At 58.2% G+C, this 10,699-nt stretch overlaps 1 protein-coding gene across 1 annotated transcript in view; it reads right to left on the minus strand.

Moving 5' to 3' along the window:
- The window catches only part of RNF213 (ring finger protein 213), an 87,818-nt gene that overhangs the window by 27,543 nt on the left and 49,576 nt on the right, over positions 1-10,699 (minus strand). Inside the window, exons 31-41 of the mRNA XM_025047104.1 lie at positions 9,917-10,699; positions 8,294-8,430; positions 7,789-7,884; positions 6,889-7,007; positions 5,998-6,117; positions 5,376-5,521; positions 4,845-4,983; positions 4,582-4,720; positions 2,920-3,114; positions 2,054-2,199; positions 1,032-1,186 (exon numbers count right to left, since the gene is read on the minus strand). The exon at positions 9,917-10,699 is cut by the window's right edge and continues 42 nt beyond it. Of these exons, the coding sequence (XP_024902872.1) occupies positions 1,032-1,186; positions 2,054-2,199; positions 2,920-3,114; positions 4,582-4,720; positions 4,845-4,983; positions 5,376-5,521; positions 5,998-6,117; positions 6,889-7,007; positions 7,789-7,884; positions 8,294-8,430; positions 9,917-10,699 (2,175 nt within the window). The remainder of the gene's footprint in view (positions 1-1,031; positions 1,187-2,053; positions 2,200-2,919; positions 3,115-4,581; positions 4,721-4,844; positions 4,984-5,375; positions 5,522-5,997; positions 6,118-6,888; positions 7,008-7,788; positions 7,885-8,293; positions 8,431-9,916) is intronic.

The following is a 10,699-nucleotide window of genomic DNA, read 5'->3' on the forward strand; positions in this document are numbered from 1 at the left end:
ATCGGAAGAACACCATTTTCAACCGTTTCACAGTGACCCATCAAATGGCTGTAGTTTAATTTGTCCAACCTTTGTTTTTGGATGCTTAAGTTGTTTCTGATTTTCCTTTTTGAGAAAAACAAAGCTAAAAAATAACATTCCCGTGGCTAAAATGCTTGTCAACGTCTCCAATAACGTTCTCAGGACATAGTCAGCGGCTCGGAATCTGTGACTTCCCAGCTCGCCCTGCGTTACCCAGAAGCTTCATGCGTTACCCAGAAGCTTCGTGCTCGTTCACAGGGCCGCTGGCAGCGGAGGGACTTCTGGCCTTTTTCAATAACCTAGTTTTGCCGCAAGGACAGGTAAAGATAGTGTCTAAAAATTATTCGTGTTTTGTTGAGTGACGCTGAGCAATTTTGCAAATGTTTTTTGGATGTCTGCATAATTATTCTGTTAATACTCGGTTTACAAGTTTTATCCATTTTTTAAAAAGTTAAGGGGATTTTCTTACTGGGTCCTAGAAATACTTTATTAACTCTTAATCATATTCGTTGTGTGTTCTTCTCAAATTTGTCACTTTCCTTTCTGATGTACTGGAGTTTGAAACCCATAGGTGATCAGAAGTGTTATTCTTCCCATGGGAATTTCTGTTATTATTATTACCCTGTAAAGGTCAGCTAAACTTCTCTCCAGTTTTCTTCAAGAGAAACTAAACACTCAAATGAAGAAGTTACAGAAAACCAGAGAGGTCCGTTGGGTTAACTTGAAGCTCCATGTTTTAGAGACCCAGGCGGGGGGCTGGGTCGGCTCCGGAGGGTGGCAGCAGTGTCACGTCCTGGGCCCTCTCGGTCCCCGGCCCTCGGCCAGCAACACGCGTGCTCCACAGCAGCGGCCTCGCAGAGGAGAAGCCCCCGCGCTAATCCTGGGCCCTCTCGGCCCCCGGCCCTCGGCCAGCAACACGCGTGCTCCGCAGCAGCGGCCTCGCAGAGGAGAAGCCCCTGCGCTCGGTCCGAGCCACACCTCCGGCTCCCCGCCACCCCGAGCCGGCGTACCTTCAGCTCTGGGCAAGTGGACACCTTCACGGTCAAGAGGAGGAAGTCCCTCAGGTAGCGCTGAGACAGCTCCCGCCGCTCGCCAGCGGTGCGCTGGGCCAGGAACCTGCCCAGGGGGGTCTGCTGGAAGATCTCCACCAGCTTCTGTGGCAGCCCTGCGGAGGGGCGGAGGGGCTGGGTGGGCGCAAGGACCCCGGCCTGCCCCCCACCCCGCCCCCCGCAGACAGAAGTGGTGGGCCAGGGTCTGCGGGCTGAGCGGAGGGCGCCCTCAGCCTGATTTCACGATCATTTCCAGACACTTCAGATAGCTTTCCGGGGGGACCACAGCCACAAAGGCAGAAAGGAGGTTACATTTCGGTCACTAAAAGCCTCGCTAGCCCCAAAGGGAGAAGCGACCCGAGACAGACCGGCTTTTCTGTCGTGACAGGCTTCGGGAACCCACGGTCCGAGCAATGGGGATGCTTTTCAGGGATGGGGGTCACACGCTCCATCCAGAAAGATCTGCCTTCAAGGGGTCCCCTTGGGGTGGCCCCCTGGGGCACGCTACCCTACCTCAGAGAGGCAGGGTGGCTCAGGATGGCCCTGGCACAGAGAGGCTCGGACAGAGGTTGCTCCGCCGGGCTTCGGAAAGGGGCAGGAAGCTGACTTCGGCGGGGAAGCTCAGCTCCGGGGGCCTCGACCTGTGCTTTCTAGAAGCGGGACTGTGAGCAAACGTCAGTGAGACCGTTTCACGTGTGAAAACGGCTTTTCCAAAAGCGCTGCGTTAATACCGCTTTTCCTGGACCGCCAACGCCGAAGTGCTTGGCGTGTGACAGCAGAGCACGGAGCCGTGTGGTCAGGAGGGACGCGGCCAGTCACCTGACAAAGGTGCTTGCCACCAGCGGTTGCTGAGGAAGGTTCAGCTGAGGACATCTCCTGCATCCTTGGGACCTTGGCTGTCTAGAAGCCTCAGAAGGGGAATGACCGACCCAGGACAGGGCACCGGGCTCTCACCGGCTGGAACACGTCCCTCCTGAGCTCACCTCCGGCCTCCGTGATGTACTGAGCCTGGGCCCACAGCTCCTCCAGGTAGTCCTTGATTCTCCAGCTAAACGGGAAGTCGCAGCAGACATTCTCAGAGAGGTCCATGGGACTCTGCACCAGGATGTAGGACATCTCACTTTGGGATCTGCAGTGGCACAAATGAGGACAGAGCACGGCCAGTGAGACGTCGCCCAAGACACAGACAGTAGCCACCACGAGGCCTCGGAACGGGCGCCTCGCAGGCGCGAAGCCAGCCCCCTGGGCTACCTCACAGCTCGCGTCTGTCAGAAAGGACGTCAGGACGATCTCGGTGATAGACCGCGGCTGGGAGGGGTCAATACGCTGCCCAAAGTCTCCGGCTGGCCAGGTCCTGGGGAGCCTGGATCCAGCCCTGCCCTCTGCACGTCGAACGTGACTTGTTGAGCAAGTCACCCTCCTTATCGACAGTGTCTTGTCTTCTAAATAAATGTCCCCACCGGTGACTCAGAAAGCCACTTCCTTGAACGTTCTTTATTAACCACACACCCCGGAACCGAAGCCCCTTGAAATCCAAGTAGGAAGCTTTTGGGAGGCCAGCTGAGCCTGAGTGGGTCCCACCGCGTCAAGAGGGACCAGCTCTCCTCGCGCTTCTCCGGTAAAGACCCGGCCGTGATGATTTTACCTGTCACGTGCCCCGAGAGCGTGGAGGTGAGGGCGGCAGGGAATGGAACAAAGGGTTCTCGGAACCTTGGTAAATGCCACTGGTTACTTCAGCGGGATTCTAAAACGGACACCTACGCTTCACCAAATACTTGGGAGACCCCGGGAAGACCGCTGCTACGTCAGGGTTTTCTCTCTTCCCAGAGAACGAAAGCCTTTTATTCACCTTGTGTCATCAATCGTCACGAGAGGGATGTTCAGAAGCTTAATGTCGTTGAAAATAAACATCCAAAGATCTTTCGCCCAGGACGGAGTCTCTGGGCTGGTCAGCAGCTCCAGGTTGCCATCTCTGTCGATGACGGACACCATGCTCGCCAGGAGAGGGGTCACCACGCCCTGGACCCGCCTCCAGAGGGTGTGCCTGCAGCGTGGGGGAGGGGCAGCCCGGTTCCAGGTCAGACCACAGTGGGAAAGCACGTGGTTAGGTCAAAGTCAGATTTTGTTGCTTATATTAACTACATGACACTTTGTTGCTATGTTTATACGTAGTAACACACTCTAGAATTCATTTCAAAATTCTTGTGGCGAAGCCTACGAAATCTACTGTGAGGTAATTAATACTGGGGTGGACAATGCAGGCTCTATTTTAAAAAATATATATATTTACTTTAGTTTTTAAAGTACATAGTACATAGGAACGTGCAGAGATTTCAGCCATCTACTGAGGAAACAGCCTGGCGATGATCAAAGAGATGCTTGATTTGAGGGGAAAAATTGCCAAACCAGAAAAAGCGTGGAAGGGAAGAGCCGGCCGTGGGACAAACGGGGAAGGGGCCCCGGACCGGCGCGCAGACGCTGGGCGGCGGGAAAACCCGAGTGCAAAGACCATTGCGATTCAGACTTTAGTCCGAAACACATGAACAGTGAGGGTGAAGAGTGTGTCCCCAAGGCTTGCGCTCGTGGACCAGCTGGCTCCAGAGCTCTGCCTGATGCCTGACGCCTGACGCCTGACACGGGTGAGTCCATGGGGGCCGCTCAGGCCTCGCCCGCGACCACGGGGTGAGAACAGCAGACTGGTGAACGGTGGGGCGCCCATACCCCTCTCCAGACGCCTGGCAAGCGGGGAAGTCGAGTCACGGATGCAGTGGTGTAAAGGGGAGACGGAAAGTACAGATTTTTAAGAAGTATTTAGGTAAAGTTAAGTATCTGTGAAGTCCGAAAGTGACCAAGGGGAATGAAAATCTTTCAAGGTCCACATCTGATCTTATAGAATTTCTTACCCAGAAAGTAAAATTAGGAAAGAAATGAAGGATATTCAGAAAAAGAGAAGCAGAAAACCCCCTACAGTAACAAAGCCAGCATTAACGAGCCCACCTGCCACTCCCTCTGGCTGTTTCCCGCCCTCTCCTGCAGACGGCACAAGGCTGGAGGCCAAGGGCACAAGGCTGGACGCCAAGGCCGAGTCCGCCAGCCGAGGAGGCGGGGCCTGGAAGGGGCCTGTGCATGACTTAGACCTTCCAGAGATAAGGAGACTGAGGGTCAGAGCAGTGAAGAAGGTCTGGGGTCCAGAGCCGTCCCTCCTCCCCGTGCCACACGGGTCGCCATGGGTTAGTCCCAAGAAAAGGGTCAAGGTTTTACAGAAAAAAGACCGCCAGCAACCAACGAACTCTCCAGGGTCTTATTTTTGTAGTCAAATGACTGCCAGGAGGCCCGGGGAAACAATTTCTCTTCCCCCTGCATTTCACCTTCTTAATCCAACCACCTGAAACAGTGTCTGTGTGTGCGGCGTGTGACCCGCTGACGGATGTTGCGTGTCATGCACACGCGGGGCTGCCTGTGACCCCCCCCACGGTGCTGCCCTCCGGGCGCCTCAGGCCGCACGCGGTACCTGAACGTGCCCGCCTCCTGGAGGGCGTCGGGATTGGCGGCTTCCCTGGCCACCCACTGCTTCATGTGGGAGACGTAGGTCTCCTCCTGCTTCTTCAAGAGGTCGTGCAGGCGCATCTTGGCCACCCGTGAGAAAGGGGCTGCAACAAAGCGAGGGGGCACGCGTTCGCCACCTGCCGGGGCCCTGCTACACCCTGCCTCCGGGGGCGGGGCCAGCCTGGACAGGAGCCGGAGGGGCCCGAGGGGCGGCCACGGGGCCCTCACCCGTGTCGTCCTGGAGGAGGCCGAGCAGGACCTGCACCCTCCTCATGCCGCGCTGCCGGCCTGCGTGCTGGTCCCTCAGCATGCCCACGGCGCTCTGCACGCAGCTCCGCAGCAGGCTGCCGGTGTCCAGGACCTGCGTCTGTCCGAAGGCGACAGAGCTTGCGTTAGCCGCCGCTGCCTGGGTGACGCCCAGCCAGGCAGACGGGCCCCGTGGGGGCGTGCGGGGCGCACCGGGCAAAGCTCCCACCAGGGCCTGGCTGCTGTCCACCCGCCCCGGCCCTCTGAGAACCACTGTGAGGTAGCCACGTGTGCTCGGGGACGCGGCCAGGGGTCAAGGGACAGAGCAACGCCGACAAGGGACAGCAGGAAAAGCCCCATGTCGGCCCGTGTCCTGGTCACTGGTCCCCACCGCAGCGGGGAAGGAAGAGGGCCAGGCTCAGCCCTGCCACTGCATCTGTCCTGCGGGCTCCTGGGGGCGAGTGTGAAGCTTAGGGGGGGTGACCCAAGGGATGAGAAGGAGCCAGGACTCACATGGGCTCCCCCCGGCTCAGCAGGCTCGCATTCGAGGGCCTCCGAAGCTTCCGTCTCCATGTCCACCTCCGCCGGGGCCTCTGGACCGCCGCTCTCGGTTTCCATCGGCTCCTCGTGGCCACCTTCGGCCCTGTGTCCCACCTCAGCTGCAACAGAAGCGACACCATCGAGCTTCTGCTCCGTGGACGGAACACTGCCTGTGAGCTGAGTGCGGGGTGCCGACCAGCAGGTGTTCGCGGCACCTAGCCGGCGGGGTCCCCAAGGAGAGGCCAAGGACCCGCAGACCAGCCCTCGGTTTGCCCGCTGGGGGGATCTGCGAGCAGCAACCCTCTCCTTTGGTCCTGGGCTCCAACAGCCGATGCAGGACCGATGGAAGCTGACACGCCACAGGCACTCAGCTCTGAGCCTTAGGCGCCCACGGACCCACTTTTCAGGGGACCCTGGAAAGCAGTAGGGGGTGCCCTGGGAGCTGTCATCTGTTCGCTCAGCAAACGTGTCCTGAGCTACTACTGAGAGGATGCAAAGGTGACAGCACAGTGGCCGTGTCCTGCAGCTCTCCTGACACTGCCTGGCCGTCACTCTTACCACCCCAGGGCCCCAAAGATCTTCCCTCGAGACTCACCCTCAGGTCTGTCATCTGCATTAAACAACTGGCTGATGGTCAGATTCTGCAGCTTCGTCACATTCGAAACCATGACTGTGGCTCTGCGGAGGTCGTCAATGTGCACGGACTGCCACAGGCCTGGGGAGAACAAAGCCCCAGAACGTCCTCGTGTCTTTCCCGGTTGGCTTGTCAGGCACGCGCGGGGACACACCGCACGTCCTGGTGCCAGAGACAGCGCTGCTGAGCGAACAATCAACACCCTGAAGTCTAAACGCCCCGAACGTGCACAGAAGCCGCCTGGCCCGCGCTGCCCCTGACCGCCACTTGAACCGAAAAATTCTGTCTTGAGAACGGAAATAACCGGCCGGCAAAGGTGACTTAAAGGTCCGTGGTTCTTTTCTACATTCGCTGTTCAGCTGCTGAATCACAACCAGTAACAAGTCGTGGGGCACTGGCGAGGTTGGCCTCCCGCTACTTATACGACGATTAAAGCGAACGTCGTTCGCCTATTTCCAGAATACCCGTTTACTTACATAATAAGTATCTGGTGAGCCCTTCCTCTGAAGGGAGATTGGTTTACGATAGCACCCGCCCCCCCCCAGACAGGCATAAAGAGCGTTCGCGAGTCGGGAACATCTATCTCCTCTGCATTGTCCGTGGAATAAAAGGCCAGGAACCCCAGAGACTAGTCAAGTGTCTATCTGCGGGAGAATCGAGGAGGGGCACGCGCCGCACGGGAAGCCCCGAGGTGAGTGTGTTTGTGCGGTAAGAATGTCTAATGGCCTCTGAAACGAGCATTGTGGAGACAAACGTCGACGCTGTCATTTCAGACTCGTACGCCCTCGGACCAAATGAGAAATAACCCCAATGCCACTTAAACGGCCACGCTCACTCGTGGTTTGGTCCTACCTCCGTGGAATCCCACATAGGACGTCCCACTTTCCATGCGGGACAGTTTCGTGATGAAATAGACGAAGACGCGGCCCTCATCTCCTTGCGTCTTGTTGATTTCGTTGATAGCAGAATACCTGTTTTTTCAAAACAAACAAGCAAAACCGAAACAAATCAAAGCCAATACCAAGCAAATAGGCAGAACCAAAGTTGTGAAGTGGCCAAAGGTTGTCCCGGGCACTGTCGCTTTCACCCTCAGAGTCTCTCTTCTTTTACTCTTAAACAAATCCCGCCACCGCCTTCGGCTCTGAAGTGGCATTTCCTGGGCACTGGGATCCTGGAAGGGCTGGCCTCATCCTCCTGACGGTAAGGCCGGGGGAACTTTCCATTTCAAGGGCCAGGGCTCTGCGAGCAGACAGCCAGGGCCAAGCCATGAAATGTGGCTCCTGACGCTGTAAAAGGCCCAGGAATCTCTCCCACTTTAAGTAACAAGGGAACATAGTTCCGACAGGATCGCGCTCCCCCTGCAAACACTAGGAAAACGTCCGACAAACGACAGACGAACTCGTTTCCACGCTGCGGCAGCCCTTGAACTGTGGGGAATTTAAAACTAAATCACCAGAACAGGTCTGCGGATGCGCGTTCCAAGGCCGTGCTTCTCAACCCTACTAAGGCCCTGTGATTCGTGCTGCTTGCGCTTTGCCATTTTTGTGATTTCGGCCTTTTCTCTCTTTGCTTCTTCCTTCGGTTTGTTTCTCTCGTCCACTTTTGGGGGCACGAAAAGGGAGAATCGCCTATATATTTCATGTCTATATTCATCATGACGCCATACTGTTTCTGGGGAAGAAATTCCGTAAGAGCTCCCAAAGACACTGTGGGCTTCCTATGTGATTTCCGGGACAAGTAACAGACACGTACTTCGCTGAGGCCACCAGCTGGGCGCTGCAAACTCCATCTTCAAACTCTGTCTGAATGATGAGGATCTTGCAGGTGGCTGAGTTAGTCAGGCAGTTCCTTGAAGAAAAGGAAATTATGGAAATGAGTTCCCTGTCCTAAAAGATGGGCGTTAAAGTCCCCTCCGAGCGATGGGAACTGTCAGGGCCGCGTAGAAAACACTGTTTGGGGGGGATTCTCCTCCCCGAGACGAGCAGGATCTAGGGGAGAAGCAACGAGCGTCAGCAAAGGCTTCCGAATAGGGTGCGGGGACCGGGTTTCAGAGAGGGATGTTTGCGCAGACGATAACTGCAGTGAGAAAGACCCCTGGAGAATTTAACAACTGTCCTTCTCAGAGTCACGTGTCCTCAACGATCATTAACCGGCGCTGGTGACCACATCAGAGGTCACTGCCGCCCGTACTAATGAAACACGGGTGTGGTCAGGGCTGAGGATGAAGGGGAGACGGAGGGAGGGCAGGGGGCCCCACCTCACTTCTTTGAGGAACGATAACTCGGTGTCGAACTGTTGCAGCGACAGGAGCGTGGGTCTCGGAGCCTGGCCCTTGACTTCCGCTGCTAAAAGCTCACAGTCGTGACTGGTCAGCAGTCTGGAGAACGTGGTGATCTGCAAAGCCGGGAAGGGCAAGTCAGGTGCCAGAATTCTGGGAAAGGTCGCACGTCTGCTGGGGTCAGTCCCAGAAACTCGAAGGCGTCTGGCGAACCCCTTCTGTGGGCGAACCCGTGTGGCGGGCGCGCAGACAAGAACCCACTGCGAGAGATTTTGAGGACGAGGCACTGCGGAGGGAAACGGGACCGACGAGCACAAGGCACTGGAGAGAAGACGCGCCCTGGCCCCAAGACGACTTCGAGCCTCCTTCCCAGACGCCACGTGTCTCCTCCCGCTTTGGACCCTACTGGAAACCTGATGACCCCTCAGGGCGCGGCACAAATGCCACTTCCTGCCTCGCGGTCTCGCTTCGTGCTTTCAGACGGAGCTAGCTGACGGCGCCCCTTCCTCCTACCTAAGGCTCGTAGCAGTGCGACCAGGACACTCCCTACAGGCACGCGGACGCCACAGCTGCCGACACCCCAGCTCCAGGTTGGCCCAGCCCCTGAGCTTCCAATTCCTATGTCCACTGCACGACGGACACGTCTGCCTGGGCTTCAGAGCCGACCCCACGTGGGCTTCGGCACCACCTCCCAAACCTGCCGCTCGTTCCTTTTGGAATTCTCCACCGTGACTCAACGAACCTCCCACCATCGGAGGCAGAACCCAGGGAACCCCAGACCCCTCCATCTCCCATACCCTTAGACCGAACCCGTCATTCGCTCGGCCAGCTCGCTTTGTAACTATTTCTCAATCCCTCCCATCCGTCCTCCGTCTCAAACGCTGCCAGCAGCCTCCCTACTGGTCCGCACACGCGTCCGTCCATCACACCCCTCCACACAGCAGAGACCAAGCTCCTCCGCGTGGCCGACAAGGCCTCCATGCAGCCTCTCCGGCCTCTCCCACCCTACCTCTCGCCACTCGCGGCCTTGGACATGAAGCTGTATCAGTGACCGGCTCCCGGCCTCCTACACAGACTGTGTGACACCTTCGCTCAAGCAAGGTCCTCTGCCTATGACACTTCCCAGGCACGCTTCACGATCTGCTCGAGGAGCGCACGTCCTGACCCACGCTGTCCCCCTCCCTGTGCCTGGGGACAGCATCACCGGACGACACCGACGGCCCGGGCCGAGTCTGCCCTCCGCCTTCCGCTGTGCGCCGACCAGGGACAAGAACTGTGCCGATTCATTTTCACGTCCCCAGTGCCCCGGGCGCAGTGCTGGGACACGGCGCTTCGTCCGTCGAAGTCAGCGTCGCACAGGGTCCTTATCCGCGCAGAGCCCCGCACGGACACGGCCCCCACGACCGGTGAGACCGCGCTTTCGTCAACGCGTGGGTCCCCTCAGGGTTAACACTTAACACGAAGAGGAAGCAAAAGGCTCAACACTCCCGCCTGCCTGCGACCTCCGTGCCCTGCCTTGAAAAGCGCCCTGAATTACTGACGCCAGGGGTCAAGGACGCCGAGGGAAGGAAGACGAGGGTAAAGCCGCGGGCGGGCACTCACCTCTGTGAAGACGGCCCTGCGTTCAGGATGCGCCGAGCGCAGGTGAGCGCGCACGAAGTCCGCGAAGGAGCCGCGCGGCTGCCTGCCGTAGTACTCCCGCGACAGGGCCTGCGCGACAGACAGGCCCAGCGGCGACAAGCTCAGCCGGACCACGGCGTCGGGCGTGGCGCAGTCCAGCAGCAGCAGCTTGGCCGCCTCCAGCACCTCGTGGTACTGCCCGTCGGCCGGGGCGCTGCGGCCCAGGCCCTCTGTCACCCTGAGCACCACGGAGGCGCACGCGTCCGAGTGGTAGCCGACGAAGGCCTCGGGGGCGCTGTATTGGTGCGCCGGCGAGTTCATGCCCCGGGCCAGGAAGTGCTCCACCTTCACATCTACGAACTTCTCCACCCAGACCTTCAGCTTTTCCACGAGGTCCTTCTGCCACCTCTCCAGGACGGTGTGGATGTCCAGGTAGTGCTTCTCCAGCCGGTTGATGAGGGGGATAGGGAAGTGCTTGTAGACGACGTCCTTCTCCTCGATGACGATCAGGCGGAAGTCCGGGTGGACGCGGCACTTGACGCGATGGGTCCCCAGGCCCAGGTCCACGTACCTCTGCCCGCCGAGGCAGACGTAGTACTGGTTGAGGGCGTCGTAGAGGCTCTCGTACAGGCTCTGCAAGTTGAGCAGCACCGCCGTCCTGCCCGTCTCCATGCAGACCTTCACCCGGTTGATGTTTCGGCACACCTGCGTATACTCTTGGTCCCTGGGGAAACTGGAGCCGAAGATGATCTCCGGCTGCCGGTC

This window comes from Pteropus alecto, unplaced genomic scaffold (assembly GCF_000325575.1).
Source record: "Pteropus alecto unplaced genomic scaffold, ASM32557v1 scaffold134, whole genome shotgun sequence".
In the NCBI taxonomy this organism is placed as follows: domain Eukaryota; kingdom Metazoa; phylum Chordata; class Mammalia; order Chiroptera; family Pteropodidae; genus Pteropus; species Pteropus alecto.